General features: G+C 39.7%; 1 protein-coding gene across 18 annotated transcripts in view; it reads left to right on the top strand.

Annotated features, from left to right (window-relative positions):
* LOC106869835 (serine/threonine-protein kinase tousled-like 2) overlaps positions 1-21607 on the top strand; it is a 221815-nt gene that overhangs the window by 176097 nt on the left and 24111 nt on the right. For 9 of the 18 annotated variants that reach the window (XM_089358005.1, XM_089358004.1, XM_089358010.1 and 6 more), the window contains 2 exons: positions 36-164; positions 9801-9893. In XM_089358005.1, the coding sequence (XP_089214131.1) occupies positions 36-164; positions 9801-9893 (222 nt within the window). The remainder of the gene's footprint in view (positions 1-35; positions 165-9800; positions 9894-21607) is intronic. The other 9 variants (XM_089358012.1, XM_089358008.1, XM_089358017.1 and 6 more) reach the window with 1 other exon arrangement.

Raw genomic sequence — 21607 nt, 5'->3', positions numbered from 1 at the left:
CTTAATAAAAACCCTCCTTTTTTTCTTTTTGCCAGGGTTTTGCCAGCGCATCACCACAGAGTAGTCAGACACAAAGTCATGGAAGTCTGACTAGCTCTGATAGCATCACATTTCCAGGGCGATCGGCACCAACGACGACGTGCACATGTTCCAAATCAGCACAGGTCAGTCACTTCAACATTAACTCACTTTTACCACCCACCCATACAGACAGCCCCCACCACACACACACACCTTTGTCTTTCTAGATTATCTACCTCCACCGTCCCCAAGCTTCTACCCCTACACTACACCACCATGAGACAATTAATCCTATATTATCTCTTAGCTTCAAGAGGGTAGATGGAAGAGGCTGCGTCTATCTGGTTTGACCATAAATCAGGTAGATGCTTTGAACCGAATATGGCCAATTTAAATGCTAAAGGGTTTATGTAACTCATTATAAATCATCATCCTCCTCCTCATCATCATCATCGTTTAACGTCCGCTTTCCATGCTAGCATGGGTTGGACGATTTGACTGAGTACTGGTGAAACCAGATGGCTACACCAGGCTCCAATCTAATTTGGCAGAGTTTCTACAGCTGGATGCCCTTCCTAATGCCAACCACTCCGAGAGTGTAGTGGGTGCTTTTATGTGACACTGGCACGAGGGTCAGTCAGGCGGTTCTAGCAACGACCATGCTCAAAATGGTGTTTTTACGTGCTGCCTGCACACAAGCCAGTCTGGCAGCACTGGCAACGATTACGCTCGAATGTTGTTTTTCATGTGCCAATGGCACGTGTGCCGGTAGGGTGACTCTGGCAACAATCACACTCGAATGGTGCTTTTCGCGTACCACCGACATGGGAGCCAATCCGTGGCCCCGGCAATGATCATGCTCGGATGTGTTTTAACATTCCACTGGCACGAGTGCCAGTCAGGCGGTACTGTCATCAGCCACGTCAGCGATTTTGATTTGTTTACACTTGCCTCAATAGGTCCTTGCAAGCAAAGTTCATTGTCCAATGAATGAGGGGTATTCATAAGTGGACTGGTTACACCCACTGGCATAGGCCATGGGCCATGGTCTCAGTTGGCTTGTCGGGTCTTCTCAAGCACAGCACATCTCCAAAGGTCTCAGTCACTAGTCATTGCCTCGGTAAGAGCCTTTTGTGTGTATATGTATTTATGTATAGATAGCTAGGTAGATAGATAGATAAATACATAAGAGACTTTCATACAGGTTCTGTTTACCATTATCCATTCTCATAGCAGTGGTCAATCTAGGGCTGTAATAGGAGATACTTGCCTGAGGTGTCCCATGGAGAGGGACTGAACTGGAACATGTTAAACAAACAGCTATACCTACCCCTTTGTCAATGTTGTTCAATCACTTCAATCATTCTGATTGATTGTTCTTATAAGTTTTGAGTTTTGAGACTTGCAGTTGTTCCAGTTAACAAAACTCTCTACCTTGCAGACAAAAGTGCACCAATATTAACATAAGAAAAGAAATCAGCATGTTGGACTGTGGCCATGTTGGAGCACCATTTTGAAGGGTTTTAGTTTGAACAAGTTGACTCCAGTACTTATATATTTTTAAAACTAGATACTTATTCTATCGATGTCTAATGCTGAACTGCTAGCTGGGGATGTAGACAAACCAACACTGGTGTATTGTGGTAGTGGAAGACAAATACAAAGAACACACACAGAGAAATATACATACATACTTTCAAGCATTGGGCCTTACGGAGGGAAAATGGCTGAGTTCCTTTCGAGTGTTGGGCCTCACAGAGGCAATGACCAAGACCCATGGCATTATGTCATGCTTGAGAAGAAGACCCATCAAGCCATGCAAAATTGCCATCATGGCAGATACCGGTATCACACAAATGATACCCATGCTGGTGGTACATAAAAACACCCATTATACTCTTGGAGTGATTGGCATTAGGAAGGGCATCCAGCTGTAGGAAACCATACCAAATCAAACTGGATTCTGGTGTAGCCTTCCAGCTTACCAGCCCTGGTCAAACCATCCAACCCATGTTCGCATGGACAATGGACATTAAATGATGATGATGATGATGATGATGATGATGGTGATACATACATACACACATACACACACATGCTTGCGCACCTGCACAACTGGCTTCTTTCAGTTTCTGTCTACCAAATCCACTCAGCGTGCTTTAGTTGAAAATACTTGCCCAAGGTGCCACAAAGTTGAACTGAATCCAAAACCAAACTCCTTACTATATAGCCATGCCTCTGCATGTACAGAAAAAAGATTTTATGTTTTTTATCTTTTTTTTTTTTTTTAATATTGCCAAAATGGCTGTTTGTTTTGATTTTACATTCTTCTCTTTATGCATGGCCCAATATCAGCTGTGGGTGACAATTTAATTTGTCTCTGACTTGTATTGCTCTCTCTGTCTCTACATTTATACCAACATTTGTTGTCATTTGCTTTCCATTTTCCAAAAATTCCGAATCCAGCATCATATTCTTCAACGGAGAACTCTTTTGTTTGCATCTCAGCATTGTTCCATTTCCATTGCTTCTCATCATCCTCATTCAAATTGCTGCTTTAAATTTCCAAAGTCTTCATCAATGGAGCCTGCATCACACAAGTGAAGCTGTCCTCTGACATAGCCATCACCATTGCTGGCTGTTACTTCATTCTTTGAATCATTAATATTTTGCCAATTCATTCTCTTTATATTAAAATTCTTCCTAAAGTCTGTAACCTGAATTATATTTTCTCCTGTTTAATTCTTCCATAAGCTGGACCCTGGTTTTGTGAAAAGAAATGGTTTGAATATTGCTAGATTCTCCAGATCCATTCTTTATTTAATCTTTTAATCATTTGAGTCTTTGGACTTTGGCCTTGCTGAGGGACCACTCAGAAGAGTCTTGTTGAGATAATCAACCCACTGTACTTATTTTTTTTAAAAGTCTTTTTGCCAAATTACTAAGCTGCAGGGAGATGAGCAAACCAACAATAAACAATAAGGTAGTACAAAGATCTGCACACACATATACACATCAGGCTTCCATGAACTTGCTATCTACCAAATTCACCCACATGGCATTGGTCAGCATTAGCCTACAGTACAAAACACTTGCCCACAGTGCCATGCAGTGGAACTGAACCCAAACCGTGTGGCTGTGAAGGGAACTTCATCTTTCAGCCATGCCACTATCTAAGCTATGGGAGCATCTACTGGCTGCAATACAGGGATGCCAGATTGAGTACTAAAATTACAACTTTAACATTTTGGTGTAAAGCCACCAAATATAGTTCAGTAAGTTGGAAGACTGTGAGGCAGTTCCACGTGGCAACTTGGTCAAGCATCTTCTTTATAATCTTGGGCTGAGCAGGATGCGTGTGTGTGTGTGTGTGAATTGGTGTCTCCTTTTCTTGACATCACATGATGGTAGTAAATGGGTGTCACTATCATACAGTGGTGTTATTCTTTTCCAATCTTCCATAGAAACTTGTCTGGCTGTAGGGAAATATTATCCAATTGCAAAAGGGTGAGGGTTGGCGTCAGGAAGGAAGGATACCTGGCCATAGAAAATCTTCAAGAAATTCTGTAATTCTGTTCAACCCATGCAAGCATGGAAACGTAGACATAAAATGATGATGATGATGATGATGACAATAGCGGCAGCAGTGAAATCTTTTTGCCTTGAGAATGAAACAATTCTTGAATTGAGTCAATATTCAAATAAAGATTTTGTAACTCAATCAATGTTTTTGTTGAATTTCCAATGAATTGTTAAGAAATTCTTGCCAAACCTTTGAAACACACATGGGTTTTTTTAACTGAGATGTCAGTATGGTTTTTTAAAAATATGCAAATCACCCAAATCATTTCTATCCTATGAAACTGTTTGTCAGTCATTTGCCAGTTTGAATCAAATCCATGTTGGAATTTTTCTTTCTGAACGAAGAAAGTTTTTTTAAAACATTCCTTTCCCAAGCAATCTAATTTGGTAGCATAATTTATTCATCTAAAACTGCTTTGCATCCATGTGATTTTTGGTTCAGTCCCACTGTACAGCACCTTGAGAAAATGTCTTCCACTACAGTCCCTGCCTTGTGAGTGAATCTGGTAGATGGAAACTGTGTGGAAGCCCATCACGTGTGTGTATGTTTGTGTTTGTCCTGCAATAACTACCACTCGACAACGAGTGTTGGTTTACTTACATCCCTATAGCTTAAAAGTACTGGGGTAGATTTGTTTGACTAAAACCTTTCAAGGCAGTGCCCCAGCATGGCCGCAGTCCAATGACTGAAACAGGTAAAATGATAAAAAATTTTTTAAATAACCACCATCTTCAGTAATTTTTGATTCCATGTGATATCTGGTTACTACAAAATTGTCCACATTTGCAACCCCAATCTCATAGATCCATTATCATTTAAATCTGTTGAATAATCCTGAATTCCAGGACTTTTAGAAAGTTTTCTAAGTTTACTTTCAGTGTCCTATTCTTAATATTTCTTTGTTAAACTTCTCCAAACAATGCTGGACTCATTTTTTGATGGTCATTTCGTTTAAAACAATGCATTTTTACAACATTTGGGCTCAGTGGTTAGAACATCGGGGTCACAATCATGAAGTAGTGAGTTCAATTCCCAGACTGGGTTATGTGTTGTGTTCTTGAGCAAGACATTTATTTCACGTTGCTCCAATTCACTGAGCTGTAGAAATGAGTTTTTGATGTCATCACTGGTGCCAAACTGTATCGGCCCCTTTGCCTTTCCTTTGGATAACATCAGTGGCGTGAAGAGGGGAGGCTGGTATGCATGGGCGACTTTTGGTCTTCCATAAACAATCTAACCCAAAGTTGTGCTTCAGGGAGTAAGTTTCTAGGTGCAGTCCCATGATCATTCATGACCGAAGGGGCCTACCCCCTTTACTCTAATTCCAATTGACAATCCCTTGGTCATTCATGACCGAAGGGGGGGAGGGTGTCTTTACCCTGATCCCAATTGACAAACAGCATTGTAAATATTGTAAATATTATCATGCGTTTCCAATTTTCTATTTGGCTTGTTTTAGCTTTGTTAGCACCTCTTTCAGGATGTCTAAATATTGCTAATTTTTCTTCTAATCTCTTAACTCTTGTCTTATGTTCTTCACCGTTGGTAATAGCATTACTCACGTATTTGCAACTCATGATAATATACTGAGTGTTTCAAAATATATTAAAGCTGCAATTAATATGGCTTCTAATTGCATGGTTCTTCAATTAACTTGGTTTATAAATTGACACTCAACCCCACAAAAAACAACTATTTATAAATATACGTAGTTTTTCATTTTCTTTTATTCAATACAACATAGATCCACATATATACAAGATTTAAATTTAAATTAAGTAACGGTTTACCTGTATAGTAGGACCTAGTTGTATCTCCTCTGGTGCTAAAAAAATCTAAGGGTGAAGAGCTCTATTTTGTACTCTAATACATTCTTAAGGGAATACACCTCAACTATATATATATATATATGTATATATGGATCAAACCAGTTTGATTCAAATTCATTGGTACTCTTGAGTTTCAAGCACAATGCTAGTCGACTAGCATCATACTTGAAACTCTAGAGTACCAACAAATTCAAATCTAACTGTTTTGAACCATACATGTATCTCCCAATAAATTGGTTGCGTGCCCTTCTTTCGTTCGTTCATTCACTTGTGTGTGTGTATATATATATATATATATATATATATATATACACACACACACACACACACACACACACATATACACAAGAAAGTGGATTGAATAGGCTTTATGACAAATCCCTAAACTTGTTTCAATGCACCATTATCAGCTGTTAATTGCTGACTGTTACATATATTATATGCATTATCGTATTAATATCCTTCAACAATAGCTGTATACATGCACATCTGTATATGTAGTATGTAGATTCACCAGAGAACAACTTAACCAAGATCACATGTCTAGAACAACCAATCGAAGCAATATATTTAGCAGCAGCAGCAAAGGAAAGAAAATCTGAAGAGGAAATTTATATTGCATTATTTTTCATTTTTATTGTTGCTGTATATTATGTTGAAAATTATATCAAAATTCTAAACTGCGTAAAGACATTCAAGTGCTTGGGTTAATATCAATAGTCTATCTTCTCCTTTGAAATCTGTGGCCTTGTACCTATGGTAGTCAGTTATTATGAGTAGTAGTAGTATGCTTTCATTGTCAGATGATAGATTCAGGTGAATACCAAACACTACTGGTCTGTAGTACTGTAATCCCTTACTGTATTGCGGTTCACCTATCGTGGTGTTTTATTGAAGCTTATGTCGATTTCTCCATGGTGTTGTTTTGCATTTATGATGAAATAAATATATACAAATTATAAAAATAGTTTTAAAAAATATACAGTACAGTGTTGTTTCTACTTCGTGCATTTTCACCTATTGCAGGGAGTTTTGTAACGTAAGATGTGTGATAGTCGAGGGATTACTGTATTTAGTCGTCTATTTTTACGTTCCATTGTTCCATGTTGAAATGCTGCTGGACTTGACAGAGTTGTCTTTTCCTTACATCCTTCAGAGCTCAATAAAATAAAGATCCCTCAATTAAACTGACTACATCTGATCCCTTCCTCCGAAACTCTTTTGTCTTTCTACCAATGTTGGTGTGGCAGAGTGTTGTACAGAATACCTTGTTGTATTTACTTAAGGTCCCATATGTTCTGAATAAAAAAAAAATTAGCAATGTCAACTTTGTCAAGAGCTATAATAAATAAGATAAGGCCCAGAGTTGAACCCTGGTGAACACCTGCTTGCACTTGAGATTTCTCATTGAACTCATTACCAACAACTTCCACTTTGCTGACTACATCTCCGTGTGGTGGCTTGCACTATTCTCACCAATCCTTTTTTATCATAGTTTTCATAGAGACCAATTTACTACAGGTCATGGTATTCTATCAAAGCCTTCTGTAGATCAATAAATGCTGCGTAGAGAGGCTTACTTTTGGCTGGGAACTTCTCTTGCAGTTGTTTTACTATGAAGAGAGCATTGGTAGTACTCTGACCTGGGACAGACTTCATCTCATCTGAGTGGAAATTCTCCATAATCATAAGCATTGTTTAACGTCTGCTTTCCATGCTAGCATGGATTGGACAATTTGACTGAAGACTGGCAAACCAGATGGCTGCGCCAGACTCCAATCTGACCTGGCAGAGTTTCTACAGTTGGATGCCCTTCCTAATGTCAACCACTCTAAGATTGTAGTGGGTGCTTTTACATGCCACCTGCGCGAGGGCCAGTCAGGCGTAAAACTTCATTCATGGCTTGGTTCATCAGTTTGACGTATTTCTGTATTTGTTTCTTTCTGGAGTATCTTATAACAGTTAATGATTATACTGCAGTACCAGTCATTAGGTGTGACACTTCCGTATGTAACATGGTTATATATGAAGATATCATACATATATCACTAGATATTTTCAGTATCTCAGCAACTATACTAGATGGGCCAGCTGCTTCTTTCCCCGACTTCATACCCTTAATTACTATATTAACCCCATAATTACCAACCTCAGTGACTGGTCCCTTGGTTATTTTACAGACTCAACAATTTCTCATAGTGACATCTCCAGGCCTCTTCTTATCATTTAACCCACTATTCTCCCCAGCAACATGGTATTCCTCTTTGCTATCTCTTTTATTCCATTTTTTTCCAAGCTGGTCTTTTAGCTTTAATGGCTTTATCCAATGTAGTATTCAACCATCATGTTTCTTTTCAGTTAACTGGTACCTTACTTCAGCCACTGATCTGGTCTGTAGCTTCTAGTATGTTATCCCATAGAAACTACCAGTTGTCTTCTAAATTAAAATTTCCTGTTATCTCTTCCTTGTCAACGTACAAATTTGACTGAGGACTGGTGAACCAGGTGGCTACACCAGGCTCCAATCTGATTTGGCAGAGTTTCTACAGCTGGATGCCCTTCCTAACGCCAACCACTCCGAGAGTGTAGTAGGTGCTTTTACGTGCCACCGGCACGAAGGCCAGTCAGGTGGTACTGGCAATGGCCACACTCAAAATGGTGTATTTTACGTTCCACCGGCACAAGTGCTAGGAAGGCGACGCTGGTAACGATCATGCTCGATGTGTGTGTGTGTGTGTGCAATGTATGTGTGTGTGTGTATATATATATATATATATATATATGGGTGTTTGTGTGTATGTTTATGTCCCCATATTGTAGCAGTTTGGTAAAAGAGTCCAATAGAGAAACAATGTGCGTACTGAGGTCATTTGATTTGACTGAAAGGTTCTCCAAGACACTGCCCCAGCGTGGCCGCAGTCTGGTGACTGAAACAAGTAAAAGATTAAAGAACACACCCACACACACACCTACTCACCACCATTTTTTGTTTTCTTCTGCTTCCCTCCCTCCATCCATCTTTTTGTTGTTCTTGTATTTTTACATTTTTGTTGTTTGTGTTTTCTTTCTTTTCTGTTCATCTTGTCTCTTCTTTGTATATTACTACTTCTCTCTCTCTCTCTCTCTCTCTCTCTCTCTCTCTCTCCTACTACTACTACTACTTCATAATTCATCCATATCAAACCATGTGCTCTGATTCCCACATCTGAGCATAGCTGTTCACATCAGCAGCTCTCCATTAACTAAGCTGTTTATCTTAACAGTGGCAGTGAACACCAACCTGCTGTTCACTTTAACAACCATCAATAAACACCAATTTGCTGTTCGTTTTAACAGCCATCAATAAACACCAACCAGTTGTTCACTTTAACAACCATCAGTAAACATCAACCTGCTGTTCATTTTAGCAGCTGTCAGTAAACCAACCGACTGTTCACTTTAAAAGCCATTGATAAACAACAACCATCGATAAACACCAACTAGCTGCTCACTTTAATAGCCATCAATACATGAATCTGCTGTTCACTTTAACAGCCATCAGTTAACACCAACCATCTGTTCACCTTTACAGCCATCAGTAAACACCAACCAGCTGTTCACTTTAACAGTGATGAATATACCAACTTGCTGTTAATTTTAACAGCTGTCATTAAACCAACCAGCTTTTCCCTTTAACAGCCATCAATAAACACCAATCAGCTGTTCACTTTAACAGCCTTCTATAAACACCCACCCAGCTGTTCAATATAACATCTGTCAATAAACACTCACCAAGTTGTTCACTTTAATAGCCATCAATAAACCCTGTTAATTTTCGACTTCCTGTGATGATATGCACAGAGTTGTCTTACTAGCACATACATATGCAAAAAAGAATCTTTACTCGATCACTTGACCTGCTAGAAAGTGCAGCCAAATCCCTCTGAAAAAAAAACATCCTTTCATCTTAAATAACAGAGAATACAGTGGACATATAGAAAAAGATGGGACAGTCATGGCTGGAATACCTTTGATCATTGATCTGCTTGATCAAGGCTGACTTGCGACTGAACTACCAAAACCTCAACGCATGCACGCACATACATCAAAGCTGACCAAACTCCCTTGTAACCTAAACCCTACGTCTGTTACGTCTGACTGCCACGTAACTAGATAAATGTAATGAATGCGGTGAAAGGCTCCCCCCACTTTCTCCTAATCTACTCCTCCTACTCCTACTCCTCCTCCACCTCCTTCCCGTTTGGGCCTGTGACCGTTTGGAAAGGGCAATAAGCAAGTGGGTGGCGGCACGGCCCATGTTTTTCGGAGACTGGATGCAGTGCAAGTGCAAGCAGTATCTTAATGCTTTATCTACCTGCTACTTTCAGACGGATCTAACCTTAGTCCAGCTCCATGCTATCGAATGCAAGTCAACGTCGGATTTGGAACAGAAGGACAGCAGAATAGAAGAACTTATTAGGGTAGGTCCCTTCCCTACTACCTAATTACTACTTACTACTAACACATTACTACTACTACTACTACTGCCACCACCACCACCACCACTTATTAATACTACTACCACCACTACTAGACTACTACTACTACTACTTACTCGTTCATCCATCCAACCCTAATTCTTAACTATTCACTAATCCTTAAATCTCATTTTCTTTTTCTCCATATACCATTCTCTCTCTCTCTCTCTCTCTCTCTCTCTCTCACTCTTCTCCCTCTCTGTTTCTCTCCCCTTTATCTCCCTATCTTTCTCTGTCCCTCTATTTTTCTCTACTTCACTTTTTCTTGTTTTTATTTATTGATTTTTTTTTTTTCCAATCACTTAATTTTGTTCTTGAATTCATCGTTTGTTCCATTGAATATATTTGAAATATTTTGTGCTAACTGGAAGAATTCAAAAAAATAGAAAATACGAAAGGTGCAACCGATTCTAGACCAGAGATAAAAATAGCAACCTTTACAAGTAGCCAAAAAGGTTGAGAGACTGTTGTGCGTCTGTTTAAAGTACATTTTTATCAAAGGCAAAAGAAATTTGCTTAAAGCTTTGAAAGCCTCTCAGTGCCTTAAAATCATCATCATCGTTTAATGTCCGCTTTCCATGCTAGCATGGGTTGGACGATTTGACTGAGGACTGGTGAAACCAGAAGGCTGCACCAGGCTCCAATCTGATTTGGCAGAGTTTCTACAGCTGGGTGCCCTTCCTAATGCCAACCACTCCAAGAGTGTAGTGGGTGCTTTTACGTGCCACCAGCACGAAGGCCAATCAGGTGGTACTGGCAACGGCCACGCTCAAAATGGTGTATTTTATGTGCCACCTGCACAGGAGCCAGTCCAGCGGCACTGGCAACGATCTCGCTCGAATGTCTTTTCATATGCCACTGGCACAAGTGCCAGGAAGGCGACATTGGTAACAGTCATGCTCAAACGGTGCTATTTACGTGCCAGCAGCACGATAGCCAGACAGCTGGTGCTCTGGCAACGATCATGCTCGGACGGTGCTCTTAGTGAACATCCGGATTCTATTGTAAACCTGCATTATGTATGGGTTTTAACTTTCTGCTTTGTTTTAGCCATGATGACCAAGGCCATACTTAAGCAGATCATCATCATCATTGATTAATGTCCGTTTTCCATGCTGGCATGGGTTGGACGGTTTGACTGAGGTCTGGAGAGCCAGCGGCTACACCAGGCTCCAATCTAATCTGGCAAATTTTCTACAGCTGGATACCTTGGTACGTGAGCCAGTCAGGCGAGCCTGGCATCAATCACGTTTGGATGGTGCTTTTTACGTGCCATAGGCACAAGAACCAGTCAGGCGGACCTGGCAAACTTTATATATATGTGTGTGTGTGTACTTTATTTATGCGTTAATAAGGCAACCAATGGTTTCATGTAAAGAGATCTTCACAATTGTTCAAGTGTGCCTCATGGGAATGTTGGTACTCATCTCCATTTTGGATATTTGCCTGTCTATGTATGTATGTATATAGGTACAGGCATTGCTTTCTGGTAAGAAGTTAGCTCCCCAACCTCATAGCTTTGGGTTCAGTTCCACTGTAAGGTAACTTGGGTGAGTGTCTTCTATAATCCCAGGCTGTCCAAAGCTTGGTGAGTAGATTTGGTAGATGGAAACTGAATGAAACCCATAATATATATATATAGAGAGAGAGAGATAAATAGATAGATATTTACATAAATTGTGTGTGTGTTTGTGTGTACCCTTGTCTTTGGTATCACATGATGGTCATAAATGAGTATCATCATCATCGTCATACAAGCAAGGTTGTTCGTTTCCTGTCTTCCTTATAAAAAAACTTGTCTGGCTATGGGAAAATACTACTTTGCCTGAAGACAGGTGAGAGTTGGTGACAGGAAGGGCATCTGGCTGTAGAAAAGTTTGCCTCAACAAATTCCATCTGACCCATGCAAGCATGGAAAAGTGTATGTTAGATGATGATGATGTGACCATTCATGTATGTGTGTGTTTTGCATTACTGTCTTCCTTCCTTCCTTCCTATCCTTTGGCTGTGCACCCATTGAGGCATTTGTAGTTGACATTGCAACCAGATTTCACCACTTCTCTTGGTCTTCTCCTACCCTCTGTAATTCAATAAAATTGAGGCATGTCCACTCTTTAATGTTAACCTGGATGTTGTCCAATCTGCTACGGCCTCTGGTCATGGATGTATGATGGGCAAGTGGGCTTAGTGTTGCCCATTCCCCTCCAGGCTGTTAGCCACAACTGTTTGCCTTTACTTGAGTCATACCTTGGCCCCAAAATAATAGGCTGTTGCTCTTATTAGGTTCCTCTATCCTAGCCAGGGACTCCTTGGGATGCCTTACCTGGAACCTTTCACTTAGTTTTGCTGTGTTGACACCACTTCCAGCTTGGTTTAGCCCAGCAGCTGAAGTGGGGTACCAGGGCATTGCACTAAGAACCATCATGTGAAAGATTAGGAGTTCAATGAGAACCAGTGATGTCTTTCCACCTGACTGTCCCTGGTAATGTGCAGCTTCCAGACACCAAGCCTACTACCCCTACTCAGAGACTCCTACATTCCATTAGTGTACACAAGCAAAATATTTTTTCTTTAAATCTGCATGCATTTTTAACCCTTTCGATACCGAACCGGATGAAACCACCTCTGGCTCTGTGGTACAAATGTCTGAATTAAAATCTTCCACCAAACCTTAGTCACAATTTATATTCCTTACACTAGCTTAATGATAACTAAGTTATTTTTGCTAAATTCTTTGTTATATTTAAAATCAATTGAAAGAAACACAGAGCATCTCAAAAGAAATATGGTAACAAAAGGGTTAACAAATGATTAATTTAACCCTTTTGATATCAACCAGGTTGAAACCACCTCTGGCTCTGTACAACAATTGTCTTGTTTACATAAGTTTTGAATTAAAATCTTCCACCAAACCTTAATCACAATTTATGTTCCTAACACTAGCTTAATGATAACTAAGTTATTTTACTAAATTCTTTGTTATATTTAAAGTAATTGAAAGAAATACAGAGCATCTCAAAATAAATATGGTACCAAAAGAGTTAATGATTCATTTAAAACTGGGCATAAATATGTCCTGGAAAGACAAAGTTAGAAACATCTTTATTTGAGAGAAGGCTAAGCTTCCTAAACAGGGACAAGAAACTGATGTAACAAAACCTCTACTGGTTTGGACATATCCAAAGAACGAAGGAAACACAGTTGGTTGCCAAGGTGATTGTTCTCCTCATCTGATAGTGCAAGAAATCAGGGTAGGTTGTTGAGTAAGAATCCAAGGATGTGGCTAAGTGGAGCAAGAAGAGGCTGGAGATCAATAGAAATCAATTCCTACTGCTGGATTGTGCAACCAAAACTGAAAACTCATACAGAAAATTCCATGATTGGCACCCATGCCAACGACGTCTCCTTCATTGGACACGAAACTCAGCTTGCGAAGACTTATTGGGGCAAGCAAAAGCGAAATCAGGATGGCACCTGTGCCCAGCGTCGCCTTTCTGGCACTTGTGCCCGTGACATGTGTAACGATTTTCGAGCGAGATCGTTGCCAGTGCCCCTGGACTGGCTCTTGTGCGGGTGGCACACAAAATACACCATTTTGAGCATGGCCGTTGCCAGTACCGCCTGACTGGCCTTCGTGCGGGTGACACGTAAAAGCACCCACTACACTCTCTGAGTGGTTGGCGTTAGGAAGGGCATCCAGCTGTAGAAACTCTGCCAAATCAGATTGGAGCCTGGTGTAGCCATCTGGTTTCACCAGTCCTCAGTCAAATCATCCAACCCATGCTAGCATGGAAAGCAGACGTTAAACGATGATGATGAGGATATATATATATGGTGTTAAGTGATTATATGCACACACAGACGTATACACATATTTATTTATATATATCATCATCATCATCATCATTTAACGTCCATTTTCCATGTTGGCATGAGCTGGACTGTTTGACCAGTGCTGGCAAGCTGAGGGGCTGCACCAGACTCTAGTCTGATTTGGCATGGCTTTTACAGCTAGATGCCCTTCCTAATGCCAACCACTACAGAGTATGCTGGAAGCTTTTACATGACGCCACCACAAGTGTTTTACATTACCATAGGCACTGGTCTTAACACTTTTGTTGTCGAGTACATGTGTTCTTGAGTGCAGCAAAGTGCCGGACATCTTTGTCCTTTTTCATCTTGCCTGAAAAGTTCAGCATCCAGAGGTCATTCTTCAGTACATCCCATCCCGTGTTTTCCTAGGTCTCCCACTTCTATGTGTTCCATCTACTTTGAGAGATTGGCACTTCTTTATGGCGCTGTAGCCTTCCATACTCATTACATGACCAAACCAGTGCAGTCTTCTCTCTTGCACACAGAAACTAATTCCTCTTATGCCTAACTTCTCAACACACACACACACACACACACACAAATGAAGGCATGTGGCTTAGCGGTTAGGCTATTCAGCTCACGACTGTAAGGTCAAAGCTTCAGTATCCAGTGGTGTGTTGTGACCTTGAGCAAGGCACTTTCTTTCTCGTTGCTCCAGTTGACTCAGCTGGCAAAAACAAGTAATACCTGTAAATTCACAAAGCCAGCCATGTTGCTTTCTGTGTCCTGCTAGATCTCCCCGAAAAAGTACATTTAAGGGTACGCGTGTCTGTGGAGTGCTCAGCCACTTGCACATTAATTTCACAAGGCAAGCTGTTCTGTTGATCAGATCAAGTGGAAAACTCATCGTTGTAATCGACGGAGTGCCAGATTTGCAGATATACATATATAAATACATTTAAAAATACTTATTTGCATACTCACATATATCTGTGTTTCATTTTATGAATCGAAAATGATTTTGTAATCATTTCCCCCTCAGCTATGTCTATATTAATATTGTAGGTTTTTTTTTTTTCCTTCCCTCCAATTCTAATATCCTTGAATTATATATTATGTGTATATGCATATTTATGGATATACATGTGTATATGCATATTTATGTACATATGTGTGTGTATGCATATTTATGGATATATGTGTGTATATGCATATCTATGTATATATGTGTATATATGTATGTGCATGTGTATGATCAGAAAGATAGGAGGAGTGCGTGTGTACATTTGTGTTTATTATGAGTCTGTGTAAAGTCTTATGTGTCATTTGACACATATGTATATCTACATATTTAATACAGAGCTCTGTGTGTGTGTGTGTGTGTGTGTGAGTGTGTGTGTGTGTGTGTGTGTACGCGAGCATTTGACTTTTACAGATCATGCCATCAGCGTAGTAGATGCTGCAGCATTTAAGAAAAGAAATATGTCCTTTAAAAAAATTTACAACACACACATATATATATACATATTTATTCTATCTCCTGACAGAGCATAGTAAAACCAGAGAAAAAACATATTTCTATGCAGTTTTGTGTGTGCTTGTGTATGCTGTATGTTTGTGCGTGTGTGTCTGTGTATAGGTCCATGTATGTATGCATATATATATATATGAATTTGTGTATGTGTGTGTATGCATAAAACCATAAGAGCATCAGCTGAGGAAATCTTGTGCAGTTTTTGTGTTAGTAGTGGCCAACAATGTCATAAAAATGCGTTTTTTTTCCCTCTTTCTTGCAGCAAGCTAGAATTGCACATCACCTCACTTGTAGAAATATTTAAAATATGCTGTTGTTGCAATTAATAGCTTCCTTCCAAGGTTATGTTGTTGAATACTTAAACCAAGTGCTCTGTACACTTCATTGACTGACCATTTAAAATACAGCTACAGTAAATAAAACAAGGAATTTGTGTGTGTGTGTGTGTGCATGTTTTATTGACAGAACATTAGCATATATCTGTCTGAATGTGTAAGTGTATGTATGAATAAATATATATATATATATATATATATATATATATATATATATATATATATATATATATATATATATATATACAAATGGAACAAAAACGCAATAGAGGGCATTAAAGCGTTCGGTCAGATAGACAATGCAAAGGCGGACAAGAGAAATAACAATTAGAAGGACAGGCAAAAAAAGACGGGTCATTCTTGGCTTTCTTTCATCAGTCAAGTCCCAGAAGTCGCAACCATTTCGGGCAGTATATATGTGTGTGTGTGTATGTGTATATATATATATATATATATATATAGGTAAATGATAGGATTCCCCATTCTCCACATAATTATATATATATATATATATATATATATGATCACTTGTGTTCCAACCATGACAATCTAGCTTTATCCTTTTTTAATTGCATGATACAGTCTACCTTGGACTGCATTATTGATTGTGTCTTTCTTTTTTTTTTCTTAATTAGTTAGTCAGGTGTAATTTCAGAGAGGTTTGTTTTCTTTTGGTCGGGCAGCAAGTCTTTCATATAGTTTTTGTTCTCTGGTGCTACTGTTGAGACCCACTCACCTGAGAATAGCCTCAACAGCACAGAAATGTGCTGTTGATGATGTGAAAGCTAGTCTTCAACCTGGCCCTCTAAAAGATATATTTTTATTGGATATTACACACCTGTTAATCTGGACATAACTTCATTATTCAATCTGCATTATCTCGTTTTTTGTTTTTTTCCTAAGGCCAGATATCAGCATGATTGATGACTTAAATTAGTAAAAACATTGATGGTTTTCATCATACCGACAGACTTGATTCTGTGAGAATATGGTTTGACTAAATGGTAAAGTATCGGGTAAGGAGAGCTACAAACGCGAAGCAGATTAGAGTTCATATTCTGACTCTGGTGGAGCATATTTGTTTTACCTCCCTGAACAGTCAGCCCCACAGATACAGGACTTTCCTTCATCTGTCTTGATTGAGTTTCTGTTTCTTCCATTGAATCTTAAGTTTGGTGTACAGTTTATTGCAGTTTATTATTTAAGGTTACGTGGATTCCTCTATGGTGTTGTTTTGCATTTATAATAAAATATAGGCGCAGGAGTGGCTGTGTGGTAAGAAGCTTGCTTCCCAACCACATGGTTCTAGGTTCAGTCCTGTTGCGTGGCACCTTGGGCAAATGTCTCCTACTATAGCCTTGGGCCAACCAAAGCCTTGTGAGTGGATTTGGTAGATAGAAACTAAAAGAAACCTGTCGTGTATATGTTTGTGTGTCTGTGTTTGTCCCCCCAACATCGCTTGACAAACAATGCTTGTGTGTTTACGTCCCTGTAACTTAGCGGTTCGGCAAAAGACACTGATAGAATAAGTACTGGGCTTACAAAAAATGAATCCTGGGGTCGATTTGCTTGACTAAAGGTGGTGCTCCAGCATGGCCGCAGTCAAATGACTGAAACAAATAAAGGAATAAGAGAATATACAAATTATAAAAATAATTTAAAAAATTATACAGTATTGTTTTCACCTACCGCGGGGTGGGGTGGAGTGGGTTGGAATGTAACCCCCCCCCCCGTGTTAGTCCAGAGCTTACTGTACTTACATTTATGGGTACTTGCAGGTGTGGCTACAAGCACAGGTGTAATTGTGTAGCTACGAAGCTTACTTCCCAACCTTGTGGTCTTGGGTTCAATCCCAGTGTGGCACCGTGGGCAAGTGTTTTCAACAAAACTTTGTGAGTGGGTTTGATAGACAAATTGAAAGAAGCCCGTCATATATTTGTGTGTGTGTGTGTGTGTGTGTAGCCTTGTCTGGACATCAAGTGATGGTTGCAAATGAACATCATCATCATCATCATACAAGCAACGTTGTTCATTTCCAGTTTCCCCATGAAATGCATGTCTAGCTATGGGTAAAATATTACCATGCTTGGATATAGATGGGGATTGGCAACAGGAAGGGCATTGAACCATTGAGAATCTGCCTTAACAAATTCCATCTGACCCATGCAAGCATGGGAAAGTGGACACGCAGTGAACGCGATGAGGATGAAAATGTACCTGTGTACAGATGCACCCAACGTGCACCATTTTCAAACGAATGACCCCCTCACTAAAGACTGTAATATAATTTATAGGATATTGTCAAAAAGTTCCCCTTTTTTTTTTTTTTTTTTTTTAGATGATTCACAGTCAGGTGTTCGCTGGGTGGGGGGAGGGTGGTGGTGGTGGTGGTGGTGGGGTGACCTTTCTGTGTCTGCAAGTGGTCAGTCAGAATGTTATTTGGCAAGTGTCCTTGGATTCTGGATTGTGACCTGTTACAACAACCAACGTAGTAGGTAGATAGGTAGATAGGTAAGGAGGTAGGTAGGTAGGTAGGTAGGTAGGTGGTGAGACAAGACTGGGGTATGCTGCTGGGTGGAACAACAGAAAATCTGAGCATCAACATTCAACTAATACTATTAACATATTTCTCTAGATGCAAACATAACTCTCTCTCCACCTCTCCCTCTCTATCTCTCTCCATCTCTCCCTGTCTCTTACCCTCCTCTCTTTATCTCTCTCTCTCTCTCTCTGTTCTTCAGTCTCTTTCTCTGTATTAATCTATTCTTTTGATCATCTCCTACTCTCCACTCTTTTTGTTCACTCCCTATCTTCTCTCTCTCTCTCTCTCTCTCTCTCTCTATTCATTCTTCTCTCCTTTTCAGTCTTTGGTCTTGTTTCTCCCCCCCTCTCTCTCCCTCTCCCTCTCTCAACATATTAATAACTAACAAGTAGAGAAATGCTTAAATAATGTGATGAATGGACTGACTTGAAAGTGCAAGTGAAAACGGTATGCATTCACATATGCACACGCATGCACGCTCACACACACACACACACTTACACACACAGACTACTATGCATGCATACCTACATACATAGATATTTATTACTATGCAAATGAATTAACCATTTTCTATTAAATGAATGTATTATTATTATTATTATTATTATTATTATTATTATTATGGTTATTTATTATTATTGTTGTTGTTGTTGCTATTCTTGTAGCATTAGCAGTCAAAGACTCCAGATAGAATCAGGGTGGGGGAGGAACAGGAGAGGAGGGTGTAAAACTGCCTAAATTGCAGTGTTTTTATTTTCTGCTGTGCCAAGTCGTGTGTAGCAACAGATGTGCATCAGCAACAACACTGTCTGCACTGTACTGCACTGCTGCTCTAAAAAAAATTAAAATTTCTTTTTTTTTTTTTTCCTTTATACGAAAATGCATCGACTAAGCAAGGACCATCGCCCGACGATAAACCAAACCTCGACCACCCCCACCCCTATAGTACCCCTTGCCCATTTCACCGCCGCTGCCATCGCTACCCTCACCATCGTCGCCTCCACCCTGTCCTCGTTTCCTTTGTTAACAGAATATTTATGTCATTCATGTTGTAATGTCTGTACTGTTGTATGTACGTCGGTCTATCTCCTGTATGCAACTGTTGAGTTTTGCAGCTGCATGCGTATGTGCCTGCCTTGTCAACCTGTGTGTGTGTTCGTGTATTGTTCTTTGTGTGTGGCTTTTGAAGTTATGTATTGTAGCAAAGTAGCTAGAATCTCTAAAATAACTCAAGTGAATGCTAATCCATACAAGATGCTTTATGCCTGTAGTCAAGGTTACGTGTACCGCTGTGAGTTTACTACATCTGTGGGCTTGTTAATCTCCCAAGAAGCTACACAGCTTTTTACTGATTAAAGACCTCCGCGTGCGCGCGCACACGCGCACATGCACACAATCACTGCCACATTTCACACCCCCTACCTGCGCCTCCCCCCTTGCATGGCTCTTACCCCCCCCCCCCCCCCCACACACACACATGCATACTCCACACAGCCTCACTCTCTGTCTCTACATATGTGTTTTTTGTATGTAAATCAATATTCTTTGAAATAAATAAATAAATAAATAAAAAGCAAACAACAAACAATTCTGCAAATCTATCAACCTTCATGTTACATGATTGAGAGATTCTGTGTGTGTGTGTGTTTAGTCAAAGTTGTGGTTTGGGTTATAATTGTGTCTCTCATTCCCATATCTGTTCTCTCTCTCTCTTTTTCTATGTACCCACGCACACACACCTATGCATATATATATATATATATATATATATATATATGCATACACACATACATATACATACACATGTGTATGTATGTATGCACACACATATGCATACATATATATGTATATATATATATATATATGCATACACACACACATATGTATATATGTGTGTATATATATATATATATATATATATATATATATATATATATATATATATATATATATATATATATATATGCACGCACACACACATATGTATGTATGTATGTATGTATGTATGTGTATAAAGTGAGGTGAGTAGCTCTGCTCAGTTTCATCTTCATTTACATATTTACAAACAATTAGGTAATTATTCATGATGGGGGTCTTTCTTGGCAACCCTCCCACCTCATACAATTTCATCACTTCTCCATTCTTACCCTCCATCTTTCTTCTCTCCTCAATAAAGCTTTGGTCCTCTTCCATCAACCTCTCTCCGTTATTATTATTTGGTCATGCTGGCAGAAAGCAAAAGAGTACTAAGAGACATCAGAACCACAATTGCCAAAAACACAATGGTGTCTGCAAGTCAGAGCTTGGCAGATTGCTGTTTCCCACCCATTACTATCAGCACCCTGGGGGTAATCTCTCTCTCTCTCTCTCTCTCTCTCTCTCTCTATGTGTATATATATATATATATATATATATGAGTGGCTGTGTGGTAAGTAGCTTGCTTTCCAACCACATGGTTCCGGGTTCAGTCTCACTACGTGACACCTTCGGCAAGTGTCTTCTACTATAGCTCTGAGCCAACCAAAGCCATTGTCCCCCTACCATTGCTTGACAACTGATGCTGGTGTGTTTACGTCCCTGTAACTTAGCGGTTCAGCAAAAGAATCCGATAGAATAAGTACTAGGCTTACAAAGAATAAGTCCTGAGGTTGATTTATTCAACGGTACTCCAGCATGGCTGCAGTCAAATGACTGAAACAAATAAAAGAATGGCTGTTCATTTCTGCTAGAAATAGCAGCAGGCCCCCACCATCACCACCAGTCTTGAGAAAGGGAACCATACATTGGTCTAGTGTTTTCTTACACATACCTAAAAAGACAGGTGGCACATTCATGTTGTTAACATTCTGCTCCCTAAACCAGTGGACCTTAACTATTGTTTTATCTATGGACCCTTTTGAATTGTATTTTATTTGGATTGGCCCTCATATCTATTCAATGTTTAAAAAAACAGGAAGGTCATTTTTGGAATCCCATTCATCATAGTTCTGTTTGGTCAGAGATGACTGGGGGTTAAATATCAAGAGCCCAGTTGCAATTGTTTTCTTTTGAAATCAAATGGCATGGGGAGAGGCATGTGAAGACGCATGGCTCGTTTGTGAGGGCATTCGGCTCACAAGGATGAGGTAGTGAGTTTGATTCACACAGACACTTGCTGTGTGATTGCTTTTAATAAGTATCACCTTCACGCAAGTGGGAGTCCTTACTTTAATTCCCAACTCTTGTGAAAACCTGTCCAGCAATGGGAAATATTACCTTGCTTGGAAACAGGTGATGGTTGGTGACAGCAATGTCATCTACATTATTTACATTTGATGGATATTTGTCCTCATCTTGTTTGTTGTTAACACAACGTTTCGGCTGATATACCCTCCAACCTTCATCGGGTGTCTTGGGGAAAATACCTTAGGAATAAGAACCCAGGTTTGAA

Source organism: Octopus bimaculoides, chromosome 9, assembly GCF_046866305.1.
Source record: "Octopus bimaculoides isolate indiv1 chromosome 9, ASM4686630v1, whole genome shotgun sequence".
Classification (NCBI taxonomy): domain Eukaryota; kingdom Metazoa; phylum Mollusca; class Cephalopoda; order Octopoda; family Octopodidae; genus Octopus; species Octopus bimaculoides.
Note: the sequence above shows the minus strand (reverse complement) of the source record. Positions and strands in the feature narration are given on the sequence as shown.